At 45.0% G+C, this 26,561-nt stretch overlaps 1 protein-coding gene across 2 annotated transcripts in view; it reads right to left on the bottom strand.

Annotated features, from left to right (window-relative positions):
* Positions 1-26,561, bottom strand: part of INPPL1 (inositol polyphosphate phosphatase like 1) — a 915,229-nt gene that overhangs the window by 143,472 nt on the left and 745,196 nt on the right. For both annotated transcript variants that reach the window (XM_086933779.1, XM_086933780.1), the window contains 3 exons: positions 7,689-7,778; positions 7,275-7,388; positions 6,371-6,459 (listed from right to left, as the gene is read on the bottom strand). In XM_086933779.1, coding sequence (XP_086789905.1) covers positions 6,371-6,459; positions 7,275-7,388; positions 7,689-7,778 — 293 coding nt within the window. The remainder of the gene's footprint in view (positions 1-6,370; positions 6,460-7,274; positions 7,389-7,688; positions 7,779-26,561) is intronic.

Here is a 26,561-nt window from a genome sequence, read left to right as displayed (position 1 = left end):
CAGATATCAATGACAGGAGCCCTGCTTGCCAAGAGAGTGGTAGCAGCCTTTGCTCTGGTGGAATGAGCCTCTTCAACTTTCTTGGGGCTGCTTTTGGTCCAGTGCATTGCAGATCTTGATGCAGAGCATGATCCAGGGACAGATGGTCTTTTTCTGAACAGCTTTGCCTTCTTCACTCCCACGACCCCTCCACAAAGAGTTGATCTGCAATCTCAGTGTTCTATGGTATAATCAATGTAGAGATTAACTGCTCTTTTGGGGTCTAGGAAATGGAGTTCCTCCTTGTTAGAAGGCCCAGGCAGAGTATAGAACTCCGATTATGTTATGGTTTGAGCAGAGTAGAATGGAGTCAGTACTTTTGGAAGATGCCCAAGTTCCAGAACAAATTTGTCTGGGAGGATGAAAGTGCTTGGAGCCTGCCTACCGGCCTGCCGACGTTATGGCAATGAGGAACAGTGAATTGAGTGTGAGAAGCCACAAAAAACAGTTAGGCAGCATCTCAAAAGGAGTGTACATCCAATATTTGATAAAAACAAGAGAAGACCCCAGTGTTGCATAACACAGGGAAAAGAAGGAAACAAATACTGGAGTCCTTTAAAAAGAAAAATGCATCACATCATGTGGTGACTTAAATATTGAGGGCTGGTCACTCAACCATTAGCAGCCAAAGAGAGCACCAAAAGATACCCTTTAACCATTCTCAAAACAAAGCTCTGCAGAGTAGGAGAGGACAAATAAAACATCAGATAGGTTTGCCTTGAAGGGGATCAATGTAACTTGTGCTGCACCACCTAACCACAAATGTATCCCAATGACAAGCGCATATATTTTATGTTGAGGGATGCCTGCCCGCTTAGATAATATCAACCAACTCCAAAGGACGGTCAAATGTGTTTAGCGGTCCTGATTTTCTTCAGAACTCGGAGTAGTAAGAAAAACTTTGGAAAATGAAAAGCACAGAGCTGATGACATTGCACGTTCTTGGCGGTGGCAGAGAGACTGGACCAAGGTTTTCCCCATTTGCAGAGGAGAGCCTGAGCCACCTGCAAGTTTAACAGCCACTCATGAGCTACTAGACATCAATGGCTGAGTTTGTCCGTTCTGGCATTCAAAGATCCTGCCAGGTGGTTCACTATCGGGAAGATTACTTGATGGTATAGCACAGAGTAGCTCCTCCTGGTGCAGGTTCCGTGACCCCACCACACTCTGCTTGTTCCTGGACCACATGGCGATAGTGTTGTCGTAAGTACCAGTGTTCCCTCACTGCCAAGCAGATGGCCACTGACCGAAATATGGTCTAGTAACCACCACTGCAGATCTTTAGGAGTCCACTCTGAAATCTGAACATGGTCGGACAGGTACCCTTGATGTTGGGCCTAATGAATCTTCAGGTCCCACTGCAGAGTCAGCATATGCCACCTGGTGTGCTCGATCAGTAGGATGCAAGAGGCTATCAATTTCAGCACCTCACTGAGATCAGAATCATAGCCTGAATGTTCTGTACTGTCCTTTACACAGGAAAGGTACAAAACTGGACAGAGTCCAGGATGGCTATGATGAAAGGGAGCATCTGAGAAGGAGTCCGGTGTGACTTTCCCACATTGATAGTGAACCCCCAAGGATGTCAGGAGCTTCGCCGTAGTCTGGGGGTGGGTAACGACTGCCTTCTTTACTTACACAGGACCATTACGATTAGGGGAAGCAGTGGAAAAACATAAACAAGGGTCCCTAAACAGTCTATCGAAAAGGCTCCCCCTACCTTACCAGCAGAACATGCCCTGTTGGCATAGGAATGTAATTTCCTGTTCCAAGCTGTTGCAAACAGGTCCAAGACGGTTTCCCCCAGCACTTGAAGATCTTGTTCAACTGGATCTGGATCGGATGTAGTTCCCATTCGTGGCATTCTTTGTATTTTCTGCTTGGAGCACCCTCCCATGTGTTGTCTACTCCCGGGACATGGTCAGCTGTTAATTGGTTGTGGTTTTTGAAGGGCCAAGCCCACTTCTTTTTGGGCTACTTCTGATAGAGGAAGAGTTTGAGTTACCTTTTGTTTGTTTATGTAATACATTAAGTGCGGATGAATGCAGAGCTTACTTTTACTCAAGAGGAAAGATTGCAGACCCATGTCAATGTCTCTCATGTATATCTAGAATGTTGAAATGGAGTTGGATTTTATCTGCTGGCCATACACTGATCACTGCCAGATCTTGAGAAAGTGCACCCCCACACCAATCATCTAATGACGCATCTGTTGCCATGACAAAGCTGGGCCTTTATTGAAGGAACTTCAATCCAACAGTGGGGTTTTGTGTTGAAAACCCCATGGCAGTGTTTATTTACTTTTGGTGTCAATTTGATGAAGTTGAACGACCCCTGAGTTTGTAAAAATTTCTTTGTTAAACTCTTCCTGGAATTGACACATGCAGGTGACAGTTTGGAATTAAATGAATGCAAGACACCATCCCTCCTAAAAGAGACTTGTATATCCTCATGGTGATTTAGTTTTCTTTCTGCAAATATTGTGTTAGCTTTGCTATTCTCCATTTGCATTGGGAGTCTTTGCCTGCACCCATATCCAAGATCTGTATCCTAGGAATAGAATTTTCGAGCGGGGCATGAATATTAATTTGTCCTTGTTAAGAGTTAAACCCAATTCTTAGAAAAAGCTGCAGGACGGACTTCAAGGAGTTTTTTGCCACCTTGAAAGATGTTCACTTGACTAACCAAACATCGAGGCAGGGAAACACTTGATGTCCCGGTTTACTCAGTTGTTCTGTGACTGCAGCCATACACTTCGTGATGATGCTTGGAGATGATTTATGGCAGAAAGGGAGTACTTGAATTGATATTGGCTATGTTAGGACAAGGACAGAGATGAATCGTTGCTGGTAGTATATGCTGTATTCCAATAAAATAGATCTGAAGTCTGTTAGATGGTTTGTGCAAGTTTCTTTATTTTGTAAGACAAGTTCTGTGCTTGAGTGTGGTTCTTAAAGTCAGAATCACAATTTTTTTTAACACAGGTTGATATGATCGGATTCTTATTGTCGGAGTTACGAGTTCAGTGAAGACAGCCAACGTGTTTCGCCCCCGTGGCGCCTCACAGTCATGGGGCTTTCTCAAGGCGTGAACCAGCAACCAGGGGCTCTCAACTGATTGCGGACTTGATCAGTGATGTCTGTACTACTCTAGAGGGTCGCGTACGTGCCTGGGATCATGTAGGGTGCCGGCTCTGAGCATCAAAGATCTTAAGCAGTCCACGTTTCAGAGCAATACATATAAAGTTCTTTGCCAGTAAAGATATTTCTGCTTGTAATATCTGTAGATATTTTTGCAGTTTCTTGGACTGTGACAAAGGGGCGGGTTTCTGTGTGAATTCCAATGTGTGTCCCAGGTGTATGATATCTAGAACCTATCAGTCTGCTGTTATTTTTCTAGGAGCTGATGTAAGAGATTTTTTCGCCTATAGGAGGTGGGAGACATGATGTGGTTGTCACCAGACACTGATGTCTGGAGATTTGAGCTTCACCCTGATGTCTGCGTCTTTGGCGAGGACTTTGTGTTTGATAAGATGCCAGCTGCCTATACAGTGGATTGTATGGTTGACGGTATGGCTGTTGATTATGGTACCTATATCCGCCTCTAAATGTTAACTGGCTTATGCCTTTACCCCTGCGAAAGGCGTGTTCTTCACTACTGTAGCAAGCCCAGAGATCGTACTGTGTAAGGGTTTGAACTGTCTGAGGCGTATAGTGAAGCAATAATGAGATGTCATCGTAAAGCATGTCCAAGATTCGACTCTGCACTTCAGGTCGAAATTTTGTTGCTTTGAACTTCCCTTGCCTTCTTAATAATTCTGCACAAGCCAATTCCCTAAAGCCAGTTGTGATGACAATCTTCACGGAGTTATCAATAATCACTGAGGAAGTTCTTTCGCCCACCGTCATGCAAGATGACTTTAGTCTCGGATCTTTTATCATCAGGTACCATATCTCCAAGTATAGTACAATATCAGACCACAAGCTAAAATTGCTAAGTCATTAGACACTCTTATAGTAGTGACTGCGATTGCAGAGAACCTCTTGCTATATTACCTCATCTTCTTCATATCTGTCCAGAGGGGCAGAACAGGGTGTCATTGGTGTGCGTGATCTTCTCTGTACATCTAGCATCATTACTGAATCCTTACTATGGGTAAGGCAGACCAGAGTATCATCAGGGGTTTTATACTTTTATCCAACATTTGAAGAACAGCTACTACTGTTTCTGGACTCTTTATTGTTTTAGGCCCTAGGACCACTGGAGAAGTGTGGCTCAATGGTTAGAGTGGCAGACCCTGATGCAGAGGTCTAGCCCGGGACCAGGGTTCAATTCCTCGCCTTGGCGGGTCTTGGGCTCAAAATTCCACGGACCTGATAATTCTCGCCTCAGTGCCTATTCCAATCATGGAGTCCCACTCTGCAACTCTGAGCAATAGCTTGCTTAATCTCCACAACGGCCCCCACAACGCTAAGGATGCCTGGCCTCCACCTTGGGGGTGCTCAGGAGTGGATGCCTCACAGGGAAAGCCAGGATGGGTTCCACAGCGGTATTCGTACAAGCGCCTTGGGACCCTCGCGGGTGAGTAGTGCGCTATACAAGTATCAATTTTTACCATATGTGGTCTATTATTGGGATTACTCCAACTGTCTTCCTGGCTGGCTCTTTGAAATCATACAAATAATCAGTTTATGTAGATGGTAGGGGAAGGTCGAATTTTAGGGAAGACCGTCCTGTGAGGCTGTGAAAAACACCTATGTCATCCAGAGGATAGCTGATAGAATTGGTGGTGCTGCATTCCATTCCACTGGAGCAATATAATCATCCTATTCAGGACCAGTATCAGCAGGGGAAAAGCTCCCCTTCCTCTTGTGCATTATTCATATAGCTGTCATCATTGTTAGGATGACATGGCTGTAGAACATATGATGCTGTCGGTGAGTCAACCTGTGTAGGCAGTCTTAGTGGTACTCTTGAAGGTGTTCTAGGAGGGGTGAGTTGGGGGCGAGGCAATGTAGTTGGTGGTGAAGCTGGTGGAGGAACTTGTTTCCTTTGAGCCAGTAATGCAGGTTCAGGGAATCATGAATGATAGTCGGCTAACACATCAAACAAAGGTTTTTATCAACATTTAATGGAACCAGCGTCATAGGTTGCGACTCTTAAAAGATTCTTCACTGTCGTGCCATTCTTGTTCTTGGTGCTCCTAAAACGTCTGGTAAGGAACTCTGGACGAAGAAGTTTCTGTCCGTTGTAGGGATAATGAAAATTAGTATAGTCATAACCGTCGTCTTCAGATTCAAAAAGGGGTAGCGGAGAGTTTAGCGACACCTAATTAGGGGATGTTTGCTCTGGAATTAGAGCAGATGTATGTTATGGAAATAAAGTAGTTGGGGTTCCCTTCTACAATATAAGCAGGATTTTAGGATTCTTTTGAGGCTTTGGAGAGAACAGCTTTTTCATCATTGAAAATAGTAACGTTGGTGGGATAGCTGATGGTACAGCAACTTCTGTCGACGTTGTAGTGGAAGAAGCTAATATCAATAAACCTGTAGTAGCTGTTTTCATGGTTGCTTGGATTATCACTGTAGGTCTGTCATGTCTTCTTGTCGACGAGAACTGTTGACAATGTTGCCTTTGCCCACTGTAATATATCTTTCGTAAGAGACTGAGCAGATTTTTGCTTTGGTGTTGGTAGTTCAGTCACTGGTATAGGTTTTGATTTTCCAATGTGAATTATCTCCTCAAAAAGGCATCTTTGGTCTTCTGATTTCTGACCTTTTTGAGGAAGGTGGTTCAGAATTCTAAGACTCAGGATGCCTCTCCTCTGAAAGCACCCTTTAATGTTGTGTGTTTTTTTTTAGTCATCCTAGTCTTTTCATGCTTGTTCTATTCGTGGATCACTTTTAATAAACATTGATTAAGTTTACTTTGTATTTTGAGTGGCCACTAAGCCCAGGAGGCATACTTTATGAATTCTGGAAATTGTCACTTTGGGATGAATGACCCCTATTGGCCCTCGCCTCCCTCAATACCAGTCCCCCTTCCCAAACACTCCCTTGTGGTCTACATGTGTCATCGGTTTAATGTGCTTAGTAACTCTGCAACTAAAGAAAATTACATTACCCTGGAGCCAGGAATTGGATCTTAAAAATGTAAATGTGTAATGTGTTCATATGTTTTTTAAGAGATAGTTGTCTACTGGGTGGTAGAGTTAAATACACAAAGTGCCCAGTGGACTTTGTTACCAGTAAAGTACCATAAAGTGTCCTGCTTGTGAGCATCTTGAGCAGTGACAAAAGGTCACATATCTATAAAGAAGGATCAGCCTTACCGTGGGCAGCTGCCTGGATGACCACTGAACCTTCAGGAAGTTGATGTTGTCACTGCTCTGGGTGTCATTCTCGCAGCTCTTCTTGTACTCTAAGACATGCAAGAAACATTAAACTCAAGGTAGAAGGGACGCAAGGGGGCTTCTGGACAGTATGATGTATGCAGAAAGATCAATAAGGAAACATGATTACTATGACCCTTTGGCAAACAGTTCAAACTGTAGTTGGAAACACACCTTCATTTGCAGCGCAATCTAAATAATGTGAAGAAATCGAGTATACACAGTATTAAATGTCAAAGGACACATCTAAGGCAGCAAATTGTCATAAACTAACCCCCAACACACTGCATTTATCTAGCAGCGTTCTGACAAACGTGTCCATGGAATATAAGAGTATTTGGGCTGGTTCACACACTCTACTTCTCAGATGGGTTTGTATCCAACATAATTCTTTGACTAGGCTGAGGGCGTGCAGATTGGTATCGACTTCTGATCAAAAGCATGTCCGAATTCATGGAAGTAGCGCTCCCCCCTAGGAATAGCGTCCCCTAGATGCACAGCTGGGTTCCCAGAGGGGGAAAGTAATCGGTTTTCCAATAATAATTAAAATCCAGTTAGACTCAATCTCCTTTGTTAGCTGGTGATGACGTTTCATAAATCAAATATTCCATATACCAATTAATGAGACAGATCAAATAGTTGAGACAATCCCAATGCATTTCGGGCTGACACAGGAAGATTGGCCTACAATCCATGTTCAGCAGTATGAGGACACCCATCGTATCTTCTTGGAGGCCATTACCTCTTTTTCTGCATAAAATCATTTGACTAGCCTTTCCAACCCATCAGCTTCAGGCAGGAGTGGGAAGGAACAACTGCACATCTGTTTCCTCCAGTAAATTACCTTCAAGGCACGTTGAGTAGAACTCAATGAAGAACTTGGTCCTGCTGGCAGTCTTTACAATGGCTTCAATGTTTTCAAACTCTATGAAAGCTTGTTCTGAAGACTTTAGGAGACCTAGAACATAATCAGATGGAGATTACAGAGGTGGTGGTCACTGAAGCATTGGACAGTGCAATAGAACATGAGGTTTGTAAATCATAATGAGATCTGGAGGAGCTCTACCCAATTTACTAGGGCAATTAGGAAGGAAGTAACATCCCACATACAGTTCTCTACTGCTCACATGCAAGATATAGTGCAATTTTACGTTATGTCATCAATTGTGCCGCGGTGGTTCATACCCAATTTTATTAACACGGTTGATTCACAGGTTGCTAATGACCCTACAATGGTAACAAAAACCCCCTATTGTACCTTTCTTCGAAACAAACTGAGAGGTCACGCCAACTTCAAACGTCCCGAACACCGGTGAGTGGTCGCTGGTCACAATGTCATCAGTGCACCCTGCAAAACATAGCAAACAGAAAGAAACTCATTTCTTCACCTGCTCATGTGAATACTTTCAAACCATAACATAGCCAACATTTCTTCTCGGTGTCCAAAAGGAGGACAGAAAGGTTTAGGTGCAGTAAGCAATTCACACAAGTGAAGAACTCCAAACTCACACCCAGAATTCCGAAGAGCAAGTTAAGTTCCAACAAGTCACAGGATTTAGCCTGGCCTGCGCTTGCACTAAGTGCGGCCACGAACCAGCCACGAACCAGCTGAGTTTCTCCACATGGTATGGGCCTGTCCTCGCTTGGCGCGGTTCTGGAGGGAACTTGAGGAGGAACACACCGAAATATTGGGGTGGGAAGTCCCACATAATCTAAAACACATGATCCTGGGCATCACAGGCTGTATGGGTATAGAAACGAGAAGTTGTTTTTCACTACAGCAATGGTGGTGGCTAAAAGGGACATAGTGGCCTCCTGGAAATGCCCTGACCTGACCCCCCAAGTGTCATACGCTGGTAGACTGGGGTCGATTGGTGTGCCACGCAAGAAAAAAACATGTATGAAGCACGAGGGTGTCCTAAGAAGCATCGTAGGATCTGGGGGAAATGGTTGGGGGAATGGTTTCAGCTCAAGGGGAATGTCCATATGTATGCTGCTTTGTATTCATTCGTATTTGTAGATTGGGTTGTGCTAATCATTGATTATATTCCTGGGTTTTCATGGTGTCGTGATGAATGGCTGGTGTCTTGTCAAATCAATAAAAATTTGTTTATCAAAAAAAAGTTCCAAAAAGTCATCCTCGTATGCTTTTATGGAGGCAGCTAATTTTGGTAGTTGCAAAATTAGATTTTGCAATAAAAGGTTGATAGTGTGTTTTGCATTGAGAAATCCTTTGAAAAGGAAATGTAATCCTACTTCTCTTTCAAGGGAATCGTCATCATTGTAATAAGCACTAAATAATCCCACTCACGCTTGGGATCCTGGAGCACTTAAAAAAATATATACATTCATGTAATCTATTTGCAGCCTTTAAAAGGGCTTAAAAAGGCCACATTTTATTTTATTTTCATTTAAAAAAAAGAAACCAATTTATTATTGGTATTTTAACTCATATAGTGTGCAAATAACAGCACGAGGGGTATCTTCGTATTTAATGCCATCTCAAGCAACAACAAAAAAGAGCACCATCAAAACAAACATCTTTAGCATTATTCTGAATTCATTATAATCTGTGCAGAGACGTAGATGAAGGGGTAAATTATTCCAGTATACAGGGGCCAGGTAGGAAATGGTTCTGCCTCCTCATCTTGTCAATCGAATAAGAGGTACAGTCAGCAGAACTTTGTCCACAGATCATAGTTTCCTAGCTGGGGAGTAGCGCCTGAGATTCTGCTTCAAGTAATATCAGAACTTTGCCCATCAAGGCATTATGTGTTAGGCAACGCATTTCAAAGATGCTTCTTTTTGCCTTACTGGTAACCAGTGTAGCAATTTCAGCAGTGGTATAGAAGCAGAGCCCAAAGGGATGTTACAGACAAGCCTAGCAGATGCATTTTGTACCCCTTGTAATTTGGACAGAAGTGCCTCATTTGCGGAAACCAACTGAGCATTGCCATAGTCCAGTCTGCTAATTATCAGTGCCTGGACTAATATTTTTCTGGCTGTAATGGGAAAAAATGGAAAGGCTCACCTCAGTGGGCGCCTTGTACGAAAGCAAGTGCCCGTAGCAGAGAGGACTTGTTCTTTCATGGATATAGCTTGATCTGTTGTCACTCCAAGATTTTAGACTACCTGCCTAGGGGGTGGGGACAGCACCTAATTCCGGGGACCACCACTCGTCTGACCAGAGTTATTGGGGCTTACAAAACAGCATGATCTCGACTTTTTCCACATTCAGCTGTAGACAATTGGTTGTCATCCATCCCAAGATCACTATTATTCCCTTGGCAAAGCGATCTTTAATGTATCCAGATCTCTGTCAAACGAGATGACCAACTGTGTGTCATACGCATATGATATTAATTCGAAGCAAAAAGATTCAACAATCTTGGCGAGGGGGGTCATATATATATATATTAAATAAGGGAGGGCTCAGACTAAATCCCTGTGGAACTCTCGTTCCAATCCTCATGGTACGGGAGTTAAATGGGCCAAGAGAGATGGTTTGGGTTCTATTTCCTAAAACATATTGGAACTATTTGAGCGCTACCCCGTGAATGCATATCTAATGCAGTCCCTGTAGCAGTCTAGTATGCGACAAAGTATCAAAACATGCGTACAAGTCTAGCAGTACTAACATGGCTGTCGATCCTGAGTCAAGAAAGTTTTAATGAATCTGTGACTGCTATCAGTGCAGTGTCAGTACTGTGGGAAGACCTAAACCCTGATTGGAATTTTTCCAGTTTCTACCGTTAGGTTAAACAGTGACTGAACTGTGGGTGCAAGCTGGTTAGGAAGTAGGGCAACAACCCTAGGTGGACATAGGTCCAGAGGAGAGCTGCATTTATCCTTCTCTAAGGCTTTCTGGACCTGCTCAAAGGAGAACAGTTCAAAATGTTCTAAACCGTAATCACAGTTGGAAGGAAACGCATCAATATTTATCACAACTTTGCACCGATCTTGGAGGACAGAAATATCTGATATATCTCTTGTATTTTGGCCTCAGAGAAAGTCTGGAAAGGAATCATATAATTTCTGTGAGACCTGAGTTGGCAGGACACCCGCATGGGGATTAATACAATCATTAAGGACTTTAAAAAGTACTTTTGATGAGTTTCCTGTCTATTCAAGTTGTTTAGTGATGTGCATCTTTCGTGCTAATTTAAAATTGCTGGGATATGTAAAGATGGCAGCTTTTTAAGTGTCTTTATCGTTTAGATTATTTGTCTGTCACCATCATCTCCCTAATGTTTTACAGGTGGATTTTTCTTGCTTTAGCGCAGTGATGTAGCAAGGAGTATGGAATCTTTGTTTGGTATTGGCGCTGATTTTGAGCGAAGTAATACTGTTAAAAGCTGTCATATGGACTTATTGTAGTATGTTACAGCCAAGCTTACTTCTGTAACCTTGGATCCTGTAAGAGGTTCAAAGACTCCAGAAAAAGAATCCGGAAGGACCGCTCGCCATTGCCGGGATGCTGTCTTATTGGTTGTCTTATTTTTTCCAGTTCCATCACTTTTAGAGATCTGAAAACGGATCATACAATGGTCCATCCAGATGAGAGGTAAAGGAGAATTGCAGGTAACTATGTTGGAATTCGTAAATATCAAATCAAACGTGTGGCATGCTATATGAGTAAGGCCTTTCATTTTTCTGATACAAGCCCAACGCCTCTAAATCTGAGATGAGCTGAGCAACCTCTGGATTACACAAGTCTTCTCCATGGTAATTGAAGTCACCTAATAAAAGAAAGTGTTGGGCTGACAATAATGGGTCGCTATACATTTATACGCTGGCTTTTTTAAAACTCTTTTTTTTGGTTCTGGAGGTCAGTATAAGTGTGCACTTTTCCAACAATCCTTTGGAGATGATTCAATAATAAATATACCTAATTCAATCCACTCTGTAACTGAGGTATCCACTATAGTGACTTAGATGGAATTTGGGTATACAATGGCAATTCCACCACCTATTTTTAAACCTCTATCCAGTCTAAGCACGTACGTGCCGGCATCAGCATTTTATGTGTTAAAATGGGAGTAGCTAAACTGCTAACCCACAAAATGGCAGAGTGATAACCAGCTAGCGAGGCAGGGGAAAAAATGCTTTCTCAGCTCCATCAGCCACAAATGTCTGCAGCGGACTGTAAGGCATGATGGCGGAACTTAAATACCAAAAGCAGTAAGTAACAATTAATAAAATCGCCACTAATTAAATGTTTAAAAATGCAGGGAATCTCTAATGCTTTCCTGAGCTGAGACTGTGCTGGCATCGGCTTTTTATGTGTTATAATTGGGAGCAGCTAAACTGCTAACCCACAGAATTGCAACGAGACAATCAGGAAGTGAGGCAGGGAAAGGAATATTTTCTCCACTCAATCAGCCACTAAATGAATGAGGTGGACCAGAAAGTATGACAGCGAAAGTTTAAAACCAAACTGAAAAAGATAAGTGCCCATAGAGAATCTTTCACAAACTTTTCTTTTTTTTTTTAAAGGAAAAATTAAAAGGGAAAGAAGGATAGCATCAGCAAATAGGCTGCATGGGAAAGCTTAGGGAACAAAAATAACACAGTGCCTTTAGGAACCTCATCGCACACCCAGCATCCCATCAAGCCCCACAGGTGACAGTTAGGTCAGTTCATTTATCTGGCTCCTGGAAACAGGATCCTGGGGCACTTAGCTCTGCATTTTTGTTTGCTAAAAATAAGCGGAAATCTTTCCAAAACCTTGTTTTGAGTGTTTCATTAGAAGTCTTTATAGACTTGAAGTAGTCCTATACCTTCTCTCGATAGGAAAGCATTTATTTTCCTGTCAAAATGCCTTCACTTTTTGTGAGGTGCCCTTTCTCTGTCCAAATAAAGGCACACATAGATCCACACAGGGTCAGCATCCATTGTCTTCCTGAAGAGCAACATCCAGATTCATGCAGACACTGTTGGAAACTATCCACAAGAACTTTAATAGACAGATAGAAGATCAGACTGCATGGACCTCAAGGAAAGCAGCAGGAGAGAGATGCTGGATCTTCAAGAGGCAATGGAGATGGCAAACTGCCTCAAGTGTACCCTCTTCCCACACTCAGGACTCCACTAGAGGCAGATCAAAGGAGAGAAGTCATCAGAGGAAGAGACGGTCGACATTGAGGACTATGATGTCGAAGAGTCTCATGTCAAAAACAGGCAATTTGCCAACTTGTTTGCAGTCAACAAGTAAGCCATTGAAATAGCAGTCTATGAAAAGGCACCATTCCATGTCAAGAGAGCCTCAACAGTCGCTGTCAAAACAGTTATCAACCTCGAACACACCTCAGTTGACGTTGAACCATCCATTGCTGATGTCGAATCAACCTCAGTTGATGTCGAGACTATCTTCAATTACATCATCAAAAGCCTGATCTAGATGCAAGTCAAGATCACCATCAATACAAATATCGCCAAGATGGCTTCATGGTCTACATGAAAAGAAATCAAGCACTCTAGATTCTGATTACTCCCATAACTACTCACCATCCAGGAATACTTCTGAGACAGTACACCAGGTCCCTTATCGTCTCTGATGCCATCAAGTGCATCAGTTTCACCTCTGACTCCTCCATCAAGCTGTCAAAAAGACAACAGTCCACCTCCACGAAAATCAAGTTCTAGAAGGTGACATCATTCCAGACGATCTACAAGGAATATTGCTCTTGCCACAAGAGGCATTCTCCACCCTGGCAGATCACTTAATGTACATCTGTCAGAGATTATTCTTCAACTTTAATAGATTTTCCTCCTGCAAGGGTCTCACCGGTAGATGATCTCACTACCTTTAAGAATGTGCTGGTAACAGGTGCTGCAAAAGTGAGTATTGCAATGCCAACCACCACGACATCGGTCATATTCAGCATTTTACACCATAAAACCTCTTCAAGGCCCTTGCTTTCGTTGGTCCCAAGTATAATGGAACCGGCTATGCAGTTGTTCTTACATCTGCGTCTATAAGATCTACTCCCTCGTTGCTTTTGAAAAAATACAAGCCACCGTTTTAGCACCCTCTACTCAGACAGAATCCTAATCCAGAATCTGTTATTGTGGCTGCGGCGAGGAAATCCCCAACAGTAGCTCCTTCATCTTCTATACCACAAGACAAAGCAAGCAAGAGAATGGATTCTATTGGCAAAAAAAATGTGTGGAACATCTGCATCCATTATGAAAGCAGCAAGCACTACTCTTTTGGGGTGGTACTACCGATCCCTCTGGGATTTTCTCCAAAAATATTGTGACACTCTATCCAAAGAAAATAGATGAGATTTTCAGGAAGTTCTAAATGAGGGTGTGTGTCTAATCAAACTTGCCCACACCAATCCTCCCGGTTTAATTCCAGAGAGATGCACAGCATTCAATGTCTGTCGGGTTTCAAACCTACTGCTTGGCGCGTCCTCATTGGACGTGAGTGCAACGTTCATGGCAGTTGACATTAAGAAGATCTTTGACAGACTTGGCTGGAATTATCTGTATGCTGTGCTGGACCTCGTGGGACTTGGTGGTAGTTTCCTGGCATGGGTGTGACTTCCCTATACAGGGACACCTGCAAGAGTTCGAACAGGGGTATTACATCAGAGACATATGATTTAAGAGCAAGGTATGTTTCGCCGCTATTGTTTGCCATTGCAGTAGAACCGCTGGCCAGCACAGTGAGAATGGGGGATTGCTTCCAGGGGATACTGCACCAGCACACACTGCAACATGTAGCATTCCACGCGGATGATACACTGTTCTTCCTTAGTGCTTACGAGACAGACGTTCCCGGGGTCATGAGGCTCCTAGACAAATTTGCCGCTCTATCTGAGCTATGTGACAACTGGCAGAAGAACAGTTTGTACCCGCTACGCAAGATCATGATATCCCCACAACTGGCTGGGGAGTGAGATGGGAGAATGATACTTTCTGATACTTGGGGGTACAATTATACCACACTGAGGCAACCTGGGCAAGGGTATATCAGCGATACATGGCTCGATTAGGCTCTGGACAACTCTCCCTATTATCTGCAGCAGGTCCCTTCGCGAACCCCAAGATGGTTGCCTTGCCACTGCCAGAGAGGCCTATTATGTAGCAGCCCAGTTGCAGAGGGTAGCCAAGCTGGACACATCATTGAGCGGTGGCCTGCCTCGGGAGGAAGGTGTGACCCCACTGCCCTGGTCGCAACAACATCTACTGGATCCTTGGGATGCAGGGCGGAGCCTGGCACTCTGCAGGAGGTGTACAGACATTGCTGGGTGGAATATTTGCTTCTCCTTTTGCCCCTGCGGTGCCCATTAGTTGGCTCACATGCCACTTGCTGGAGGGCACAGGGCATAGGTGGGGGGTCTGGGCGGACCTGGGCTAGCTGACAATCGGGGATCTCTACGATGCCGGGACTCTGCATCCCATCAAGGACCTGCAGCTGGGGTATGATCTACTGGTGGGCCACTTTTTGTTGTATGGTGTGCTGGCTGCGCTCCAGCGACGGGAGGAACACGTCACTCTTCAGGGCTTCTAAATACTCTGCACAAATCCTGGCAGGCGGAGGGCTGTTACAACCCTCTATACCGCCCTCCGGGCAGATTCTCACACTTCCCTTACCACCCTTAAAGATGTTTGGACGACTAATATGGGCACCGCGATCATTGATGCCGAAAGGGGTAGGATACTAGAGTGAATGCCTTGGGTATCCAGGAACGAGCAGTTTAAATTGATTACCTTTTATTACTTGCACGGGCCTACTTATCACCTGTCAGGATCAGTATGTTGTATCCTGGAGCTGCCTCATATTGTCCTAAGTGCCAGATGTTGGACAAAGAAATAGTACATATGGGGGGCTTCAGGAGTGAGGTAGTGGTGAGGAGGTTATGGAGTGCGCCATCACCGTAGAACCAGTGCTTTGTCACCTGGGGTTGTTCCCAAGGCCAACCAAAAATAAAGTCACTACAAAGTTCATGGATCTTGCGCTCATTTTGGTGAAACAACAGATCACTATCGACTGGAGACATGCAAGGGGTCCCCAAGTCTCTACATCAGCTGTCTCCAACAAGTTGATCATGAGCTACTAGTAGCTCGCAGGCTGTCTCTCAGTCGCTCACACATTATAATTCCTTGTGAGTTGGTTTGAAAATAGACACCCACCAGCTAAAGGAGCTCTTTAAAACAATCCGCCCACTCTATGATGCCTTTAAAGACAATGCAGGCTAACCACTTATGAAAACTCTTTCTTTACTAGTTTGTTTTTTCCTTTATTGTCATCTCTTTCCTTCTTTCCTTTTCTTCTTTCATTTCTTTTTCTCCATTTTTTTGTGATTTTTTTCAAAACACTTTCTGACTAGCTTCTGCTTTCTCTTTCCTCCTTTGTTCATTAATTTATTCTATGTATTTCTTTATTCAGTTATTGCATTCTTTCTGCTTCTTTCTCTTCCTATTTCAGTCTCTCTTACTCTGCTTCCTTTTGTTCTGTCCTGTCTTCCTTAACTTCTCTGATTATACTATTTCCTCTCCTTGTTGTATCTTTAACTTTATTTCCTCTTTAATCTTCCTATTTTATTTCTCTTTTCATTGTCCCCTTTTCCAACTCTCTTATCCTTTCTTTTTTCTCCATGTACTGTCTTTCTCTTTCTGTCTGCAATTAATTTTCTCCACGTTCCTCTTCCTTGATTTCTTTACTTTTTTATCTCCTTTTATTTTCACCTTGTTTTTTTCTCCCGTTTCTTTCTTTGTTTCTTGGTCTTTTGTTTTTCTTTCTTCCCCTCCCTTCTTTCCTATCACTGTTTTTTCTTGATTTTTCTATCTTTTAATTCTCTCATTCTTCGCTTCCTTTTTTTTCACTTTTGTCTGTATATTACTTTTCATTTCTTCTCTCCTTCCTATCATTTTTTTCTATGAATGTTTAGTCTTTCTTTTTCTCCTTTCTGCCTCGACTCATTCTGACTAATTTTCTCCTCTTAATAGTTTTCTTTCCCTTTATCTCGCATTCATTCTCTCTCCCTTCCCTCTTTGTATCTCTTTCTCTCCTACATACTTTCTCTTTCTCTCACTCAACAGAAAAAAGACAAAATTGTCCCCTGAAGATTTGAGGTAAACCTTTTGGGAAACGCTTTTTGTGATTTTAATTCTTCTTGCTCAGTGGGCAGGACTGGGATTCATCAGTGGCAGTAATTAAGTCACTTGGCCCATGTCTACCCTTACAGAATCGTATTTTAAGCAGAGATCATACTGGTTTTAAGCAATTAGAAGTAATCCTCGTCATGGAAAAGATTGGAGACTCCTGCTTTACACAGTCACTGTAGTGGATGGAACAACAGGTTTTGAATTCCACTAGTGACATTTAACTTACAGGCCCTGGGTACACTTTGTATCATATATTGGAGAGTTATAGCTAAGTTAAATATTAACCACTTAGGAGTATGTCAATTTCATCATGTTGAAAATAGGAGCCCACGCCCTTTACCTCTGGTTGGCATTGATAAAGTGCAGAGAGTTGTATAGCTAGCAAAACCAGTTAAGGCAAACATCTGGTGGGGGGATCATGCAAAAGATAGCCATTTCCTATAGGCTCCTCCTCTGTCAATCCCGGGAAGCCTGCATATAATACTCCTTTGGTGGCTTAACAGTGCCTTCAATAAATTTTTCTCTGTTGTCGCTGTGTAAATGCCATTTATTGAGCTGTGGCAATTTAACTGTGCCTCCAATTGACTGTTACAGTGTCGCTTCTGGTTTGATTTCTTATAATACTCCCCAGTGATTTAACACTACCTAACAACTGGTTGCTTTCTGTTGCTTCCCTCTTGCTCATGGGTAGACTCATTTTGGATTTAACAGTGCCTCCAACGGGTTATTCTTCTGTTGTTTCAGAGTACACACCTTATAGTCACTATTCCCAAGTAACCAAATCTATTTTCACAATAACTGGTTGCTGAACTGTGCACAAATGACATGACAACTAGATTATAAGCAGCATGACAACTACCATATGTGTGCCTGACAAGTAGAGTAAAGCAGATCACTAACATGCATTCATGACATTAACAGCAAATATAAGGAAATGGCACAACATTTTAACAACATTTGCATGAGGGGAACTACAAATTCAATTCAAACATCCAGATTAAATATGAGCATTATGCTAGACTAAAACAGTAACACTGGAATTCCACAGAGTAGCATGCCACCAGTTGTAAACTGGTTTAGGGCCTAATCAAGGGTAGTAAGCGCTGTATAAATAGCAACACTAATAAGTCCTACTTTGTTATCGTACAGGTGCACCAAGGTATGTTGGGAAAATGATTTGTGTTAATTTACATAAGAATTACACCCTGTGTTAGGATATGCCTGATTGGTAATAACTATACGAACAAGTTATTTACCTTAGGTAACTTACTAGCTGGTAGAGACACAGTCTAGCCGCAGAGTCCTTATCTTTGAATTCCCCCCAGTTGTCGGAGTGGATCCTGAAATTTTTCAACAGTACGTCCGCATACCGGAATCCACTCTCCTCGGCGTATCCACGAATGAGGAACTCGCCTCAGTATGAGACTACCGGGAGAAAGTAACCCAGAAGCTGGTGAAGATTCCAGCCCACTAGCCTCTCAAGATTAGATATCCTGCACTCCTCCACCTGAGAAGCAATAGTATGAGAAATGGGCTGAAAAAGCACTGTCCCAGCCGGCACGAGGTGACTTTCAGAAGTCTCTTCCTGAGAAGTAACAAACAGCAGCACATTCCCCTCAGTAAGCACTGTCGACTCCTCATTGGAAGCCATATGATGTCCAGAAGGCGATGCCTCAATTTCGGTAGGAGGAGGAGGCATGACTACTACCGGTGCCGCCGACATCAGTGTTGGACTCGCAGGATCGAAAACAGGCGCCGTAGATGGAGATCCCGAAGGACTGTATACCTGCACCGAAGCAGAGCCGGTTGAATCTGATTGGCGCCGCCCAACGACTCCAAGGCCAACCGTCACTGAGGGTAAACTCCCCAACAGCGCCCCACTCGCTTCCTGGGGCCCGAAGGCACTCCAGAAGGAGGAGGTGTCCCAAAGATGAGGTGTAAAGAGTTATAATACTCCCTTACCTGAACCATTGAAATCCTGGCTCTCGGAAAGACGGGGACACGTGGTGCGGAATGGCGTAAGGCCTCCTCAACCACCGAGTGGGTGAAGCACTGGGAGACCGTATCTCCACAAGGTGAAACTGGGGGATGCCACAATTTCAACTGCTTCCTATCTTTTGATGTCTCTGGAGAATGAACTCCTCTGGACCGGCTCCGAGTTCTAGATCGACCCCGTGAACGAACCTCTTTCTGGGACACCTAGGACCGAGGCCGGGAAGTCTCAGACAATAGCAACATACGCTCTGCCAGCAATTTAATCTTGTGCTCCTTCAGCTTTTTGGCAGGAGGCACAATCTGTGGTGTTGTGGTGTTCGCCCAAACACCACATACAAACCGATTTGCTGACTACAAGGCTTTAAGCCTGACGACATGGTGAAAAAATGGCACACTGTTCCCAATGACAATAAACTGGCGTAGTAGGCCAAAAACTTCCGCGCCCCGGAGGGGACTTATATGGCTCCACTGACGTCTGTGACCCTGAGGGGACCTATATGGCTTCACTGACGTCATGACTGGAGTCAACGTCATGACGGAGCCATATGGCGTTGTCCCCTGGCGTGCATGCGTACTGCTGCAAATTTTTGGGGATCCAGTCTGACGCCGGGGTAGAATTCACAGTTAAGGAATCTGCGGCTAAATGTCTCTATCAGATAAGTGCAAATACTAGAAAGTTCTCAGTCATCTAACTAAGCTATATATTTTTTACCATTTAATCATAATAAGTAATTTTTTCTCACTGTCCTTTTTATGGCAGCTGAATTTAATTTAGACTGGAGTAAAACAGATTACAGCTTTTTATGGCAACTAAGAAAATTTGTTACTTACCTGTAACTATGGTTTTCCAGTGTTGGTATCTTTCATAGATTCACATGCTTGACTTATCCCTGTCGTCATAGTGGGAGTCCTACGGTATACATGTAAAAGCTGTCACTACAATAGCCTATCCATTTTCTTTTGGAAAAAAGAACACAACTTAAGTAGCAGGCAATCAGGCGATGGCACCCTCTAGAGCAAATGCCAAGAGAGGCTAGGTTCCTCAGATTTTCAAGCACGAGTGTGAAACTTTATACTGTGAGGAACAAAAGGGTAGCCTCTCAGGGGATGAGGGTGGGTCGCATGTGTATCTATGAAAGACACTAATACTGGAGAACCGCAGTTACAGGTAACTATGTCATTTTCTTCTCCACTATTGGCTCTTTCATAGATTCACATGCTTGAATCAGAATAGCTAGCAGTTGCATAGAGAAGCATGTATAGAAACAGTCCAATATATATACATATCTACTCTTAGAGGATGCATATACTAAAAACAAAGATGAATATGAATGTCAGCAGCCCTACATGCCAAGAACAGATGCATACTGGTAAGTAGCATATTCCGCTCGAGGCATTTGGGCTGCTGAATTCATATCTGTGCATAGAATAAATAGCAGTTACCTCCTTAGCGGTGGTTGCCCGTGCCAGCAGCAGCAGTCTGAAAAAGAGTTCTGAGAACAGCCTGTCCTACAGCAGCTTGCTGTTTGGAGTGTACATCTACGCAGTAGTGTTTGGTAAATGTATGTATGGTGGTCCATGTGGCTGCTCTACATATATCCTCTAGAGGAATGTTACCTAGGAAAGCCATGTATGCCCTTAACTTGCGTGTGGAATGCGCTCTTGCGGGGAACTGTTAATGTGCGTTTAGCCTTCTGATAACAGATCTGTATGCACTTGACAATCCATCTGGCTATACCGGATTTGGAAATGGGGTTGCCTTTGTGTTGTGGAGAGAAGGCAACAAACAGTTGCTTAGTTTTCCTGAAATCTTTTGTTCTGTCTATGTAATACAGGAGAGCTCTTTTAACATCCAGTGTGTGCAGTGCTCGGTCTGCCACTGAATCTGGATTCGGGAAGAAAACGGGCAGTTCTATGGTTTGATTAATGTGGAACTGCGACACCACCTTAGGCATAAATTTAGGGTTGGTACGCAGCACTACCCTATTAGCATGAATCTGTATGAAAGGCTCCTGAATAGTTAGGGCTTGAAGCTCACTAACTCTTCTTAGCGATGTGATTGCTACTAGAAAGGCCACCTTCCATGTCAGAAACTGTATCTCACAAGAGTGAAGAGGTTCAAAGGGTGGTCCCATTAGTCTGGTGAGAACTATGTTCAGAATCCAGACAGTTGAAGGAGGGTGTCTGGGAGGAATCACTCTCTTGAGTCCCTTCATAAAAGCTTTAATGGCTGGCACCCTGAAAAGGGAAAGATGCTGTCTGCTCTGAAGATAAGCTGCCATTGCAGCTAAATGTATCCTGATGGAACTATATGCCAGATTGCAACTGTATAGATGCAACAAATAACATATAATGTTTTGCGTTGATGCATCTAGCGGATTTATGTAATTGTTGGAACAGTAAATGACAAATCGCTTCCATTTCGCTGCATAGCATGCCCTGGTTGTAGGTCTTCTTGCCTCCTTGATGATATTCATACAGTCAGGGGGCAGGTTCAGGTAGCCAAACTCTATGACCTCAGGAGCCATATTGCAAGGCTCAACTGTTGCGGATCTGGGTGCTGAATGTTTCCACGGCTCTGAGTGAGGAGACTGGGTGTGAGTCGCAGTCGTTGGTGAGGCACCACTGAAAGTTCTAGGAACGTGGTGTACCACGCCTGCCGTGCCCATGTTTGAGCAACCATGATGAGCGTCATGGAGTGCTGCCGCAGTTTGCGTGCCACTAGCGGTTGAGCGGTGCTGGAGGAAAAGCGTACGTAAATCTGCCTGACCAGTTCATCCATATCGCATTGCCCTGAGACTGTGGGTGTGGGAACCTGGCGGCGAAGGTTTGGCATTTTGCGTTTTCCTTTGTGGCAAATAAGTCTATCTCTGGATGACCCCACTGCTGGAAATACGGTTGGAGCACCGAGGGATGTATCTCCCACTCGTGCATTTGATGAATGTGCCTGCTGAGCAGGTCCGCTATCAGGTTGTCCTTGCCTGGGAGATGTTCCGCCATGAGGAACATGTTTCTTTGAATGGCCCACTTCCACATGCTCTGGGCTAGATGTGACAATTGTGGAGAGTGTGTGCCTCCCTGCTTCTGGATGTAATACATGGCAGTCATGTTGTCCGTCCGGATCAGCACAACTTTGTTGCACAAATGCAATTTGAACGCCTTCATCGCCATGAAGATTGCCATCAGCTCCAGCAGGTTGATGTGCATCTTCTGCTGCGTCGTCCATAGACCATGCACTGTATAATGGAAGACATGCGCTCCCCAGCCCTGGAGAGATGGGCCCGTCGTCAGCACTATCTGTGGTACAGGCTCTTGGAACGGTCGTCCCCTGCAAAGGTTTTGTGTGTTCCACCAATGCAGAGAGTTGTATGCACGACCGGTCACAAACACTAGGTCTTTGCGATGTCCCTGAGCCTGGTTCCACTGTCGTGCCAAGCACTCCTGAAGCGGACGCATGTGTAGCCTCGCGTGAGGGACTATGAAGATGCAGGAGGCCATCATACCTATCAGCTGCATAAAGACTTGCGCTGGGAGTGAGTGTTGGGGCCTGAATTTCTGAATCAGCAGTTGCATGCTGTTGACTCTGGCAGAGTTCGGCTGCGCGGTTGCTGTCAGAGTGTTTATTGTCACTCCTAGGTACTGTTGTACATGTGCGGGTTAAAGATGTGATTTTGGGTAATTTAGCGAAAATCCTAGACTGTGTAGGAGGTGAATTGTGCGGGACATGTGGCTGGCACATTGCTGGGCTGACTTTGCTTGGACAAGCCAGTCGTCCAGATAAGGATAGACATGGATGTGTTGTCTCCGAAGGTGCGCAGCCACTGTCGCCAAGCACTTTGTAAACACCCTGGGGGCTGTAGTGACCCCGAAAGGCAGGACCGTGAACTAGTAATGCTGGTTGTTTATGGTGAACCTGAGATATTTCCTGTGCCCTGGGTGAATGAGAATGTGGAAATATGCATCCTTTAGGTCTAGGGTGGCTAGGAAGTCCCCCTGACTGAGCAATGGTAGAACTTGCTGCAAAGTCAGCATGTGAAAATGTTCTGACAAGATGTACTGGTTCAGGGGTCTGAGGTCTAGAATGGGCCAGAGAGACCCGTCCTTCTTTGGGATTAAGAAGTACAGTGAGTACACCCCTGTACCCTGTTCTAAAGGCACGAGTTCTATAGCCCCTTTTTGCAGCATGCAGATGACTTCCTGCTGCAATAAGTGCATGTGCTCTGCGGACATAGGACGGTGCCTTGGGGGTATGTTGGGTGGAGTGGAGGTTAGTTCTAGACAATAGCCGTATTGGATAAGTTGTCTCACCCACCTGTCTGTGGTGATGCCTTCCCAGACTGGCAGGAACTGCTGAGGTCTTCCCCCGACCGGTGTTACATGGTCTGGGGCAGTGACAAGACGTCACTGTTTATTGGTGGCGGAGGATCTGGCATTATTATTTCCACGTCCTCTGCCTTTGGTGCTGTTCCCACGATATCCACCCCTATTATTTTTGTTATAGGTGGTCTGCGTGCCCCCTTTGTTGTATTGGGCTTCATGTGATGCTTGACCTCTAGAGGCTGCCCTGTTATCGGAGCGACGAAGGAGTAGTTTCTGTCCTGTAACTCCAGTTCTGTAGTAGGGGTATCTCTGTTATAGTCATAATCTAGTGAATAGTCCCGCCCATGTGCGTGGACCCCGGCAATCAAAAATAATCTCTTAAGGTGTCAAAATAATGCAGAAACTGCAAAGACACTTAAGAGAGAATTTAAAGACAAATAATGCAGCCTATATCCACAGGCTACACTGTCCAGTACTTCAGCTAGAATTTCCACCAAAAAAACACCACACACAACACAGCCTGCAGTTTCTGCCATAGAGAAACTTGCCTCCCCCAGTCAAAGACTCTGGAATGATAGAGAGGAAGGTAGGGACAGACAAGCCCCATAGGCTGCCATTATGTGGCTTAAATAGGATACTGTGCCTTTAAGAGAACTTTCCAGAACTTCTCCCAGTATCCCAGAATGCATAGCAGGTCCCTCTTACTTCAGTTCTTTTTGAAGGCGAAGCACGCCAGACCTGTCGCATTCTTGTATGATGAAACAATCTCCACCGGGGAGGAGGGCGGGCGCTTATGACTATAACAGAGATACCCCTACTACAGAACTGGAGTTACAGGACAGAAACTACTCCTTCTGTAGTAGGGGATCTCTGTGTATAGTCATAATCTAGTGAATAGAATGGCAAGCCCATCCCCACACCAAAGAGGCGGTGGAGAATAATACATAACGCCACTACTGTGCGAACAAATTCCGCAGCGAAGCCTGTCCAACCTGAGCGTCTGCCCTGGCGTCAGTGTCCAGGCAGTAATGCTTAGCAAATGTATGAACCGACTTCCAAGTGGCTGCCTTGCATATTTCAGCAAACGGCACATTACGGAGCAGAGCCGTCGTGGCAGCTTTGCCCCTGGTGGAATGAGCCTTAGGCTTACCCCCTAAGGTCTTATTAGCTTTCTGATAACACAATTGCATGCAGGACACAATCCACCTAGAGATGGACTGCTTAGAGGTCGCAAGACCCGTCCTGACCGATCCATAATTGACAAACAACTGGTCAGACCTACGAATATCTTTGGTTTTATCCAGATAAAATTTCAAGACCCTCCTCACATCCAGGGAATGGAGAGACCTCTCCGCTGGGGATGAAGGGTTCTGAAAAAACGTAGGCAAAGTTATAGTCTGGTTGATATGAAAATCAGAAATAACCTTGGGAAGAAATTTAGGGTGAGTACGCATAACAACCTTAGCAGCATGAAATACAGTATAAGGTTCATTACAACACAACGCCTGAATTTCACTCACCCTGCGGGCCGATGTAATGGCCACGAGGAACGCCGCCTTCCAGGACAGGTGCTGCAACGAAGCCTTATGAATAGGCTCAAAAGGCTCCTTCATCAATCTGGACAGCACCACATTCAATTCCCACGAAGGCGAAGGGAGCCTGACAGGAGGGAATACTTTCTTCAAACCTTCCAGAAAGTCTTTGATCACAGGGATCTGGAAAAAGGAAGTCTGTGAAGGGCATTTCCTGTAGGCAGTCAATGCAGCAAGATGTACCTTAATGGAATGGACATTAAGGCCAGACTGCGCCAAATGTAAAAGATAAGGAAGGATGACATCTTCCTTGCAGGTAGTAGGATCATGGTCCTTAGAATGGCACCATATACAAAACCTCTTCCACTTGTAAGCATATGAAGTCCGAGTGGAAGGTCTCTTAGACTCCTTCAGTATGTCCATGCAATCATCGGGCAGATTCAGATGGCCATATTGCACTATCTCAGGAGCCATGCCGCCAAACTCAAAGACGAGAGGTTGGGGTGTAACATCCGTCCCCCGAACTTCGTGAGAAGGTCCGGCCTGCACGGCAACCGAATGTGAGGAAGGAGAGACCGGTGAAGTAGGTCCGTGAACCACCACTGCCTGGGCCATTCCGGGGCGATGAGTATCATCCGAGTCCTGGATCGGGCCAGCTTGATGAGCACCGCCGGAATCAGGGGAATGGGAGGAAAGGCGTACAGAAAGCTGTTCGTCCAGTTGATCCACAACGCATTCCCCAGCGTCCCTTGTTGGAAGTACCTGGAGGCGAAGTCTCTGCACTTGCTGTTTTCGGCGGTGGCGAACAAATCTACGTCTGGAGTTCCCCACCTTGCGAAGACTTCTCCTAGTACTTCGTCGTTTATGACCCATTCGTGGTTTTCCTGAAGCAGCCTGCTCAGTGCGTCTGCCTGAACATTCTGCACACCTGGCAGATGGGTGGCCGTTATCGACAGTCCTCTGGCTAGAAGCCAGTGCCAGATCGTCTGCGCCTCCTGAGACAGGGTGCGCGATCTCGAGCCCCCCTGCTTGTTGAGGTAATACATCGTGGTGGTATTGTCCGTCTGTACAAGCAGAGAGTTGGTCTGGAAGGACGGAAGAAAGGCCTTCAGCGCCAAGTGAACAGCCCTGAGTTCCAGGAAATTGATGTGATACGTGGCCTCCATCGGTGACCACGTGCCTTGAATCTGTAGAGTCCCGGAGTGCGCTCCCCATCCCAGAAGAGACGCATCCGTCACGACAGTCTGCTTGGGCATGTCCTTGTGAAAGGGAACCCCTTTTAGGAGATTCTCCGCCGAACACCACCACTTCAGAGACTGAAGAGCATGCAGCGACAGCCGAATCCTGTCGTCCCAAGATCCTTTCCTCTGATCCCACTGGTCCTCCAAGCACTCCTGCAACGGTCTCATGTGCAGCCGTGCGTGTGGCGTCAGGAAGATACAAGAGGCCATCGATCCCAGTAGAGAAGACACCGTCCTCACTGTTGTAGATGGAGTCGTCATAAGAGCCTGAGCCTTTCGAAGGAGTGATAATCGTCGCTCTTCCGAAGGAGACACGCTTGCTGACAGCGTATTGATGGAGGCTCCCAAGTACTGTATGCATTGGACCGGAGTCGGGACAGACTTGGCCATGTTGATGTGCAGCCCCAACTTGTTCAAGAGAACGCACGTCTTCTGGAAGTGTGCTCGCGCTTCCGAGAAGGAGGATGCCTTGATCAACCAATCGTCCAGGTACGGGTAGACGAACACCTTGTTCTTCCTCAGGTGTGCTGCTACCACCGCCATGCACTTCGAGAACGTTCTCGGCGCAGACTTCAGTCCGAATGGGAGTACTGTGTATTGATAGTGATTGGTGCCGACTTGGAACCGCAGGAACTTCCTGTGTTTGTGTGCAATGGGCACATGGAAGTAAGCATCCTGTAGGTCTATAGCGCAAAGCCAGTCCCCCTGTTGCAACTGAGGGTAAATCTGATGCAACGACAGCATGCGGAACTTTTCTCTGCGAATCCATTTGTTTGCCTGTCGCAAATCCAGAATGGGCCTGAACTCGTTCTTGTCCTTCTTGCGAACCAGGAAGAACCGGGAGTACAGACCTCTTCCTCTCTGAGACCGAGGTACGTCTTCTATCGCCCGTTTCCTCAACAGGATATCCGCTTCCGCCTGAAG

The sequence above is a fragment of the Lissotriton vulgaris genome, chromosome 8 (genome assembly GCF_964263255.1).
Source record: "Lissotriton vulgaris chromosome 8, aLisVul1.2, whole genome shotgun sequence".
NCBI classification, from domain to species: Eukaryota; Metazoa; Chordata; class Amphibia; order Caudata; family Salamandridae; genus Lissotriton; species Lissotriton vulgaris.
The sequence above is the reverse complement of the archived record's forward strand: the minus strand, read 5'-3'. Positions and strand labels throughout refer to the sequence as shown.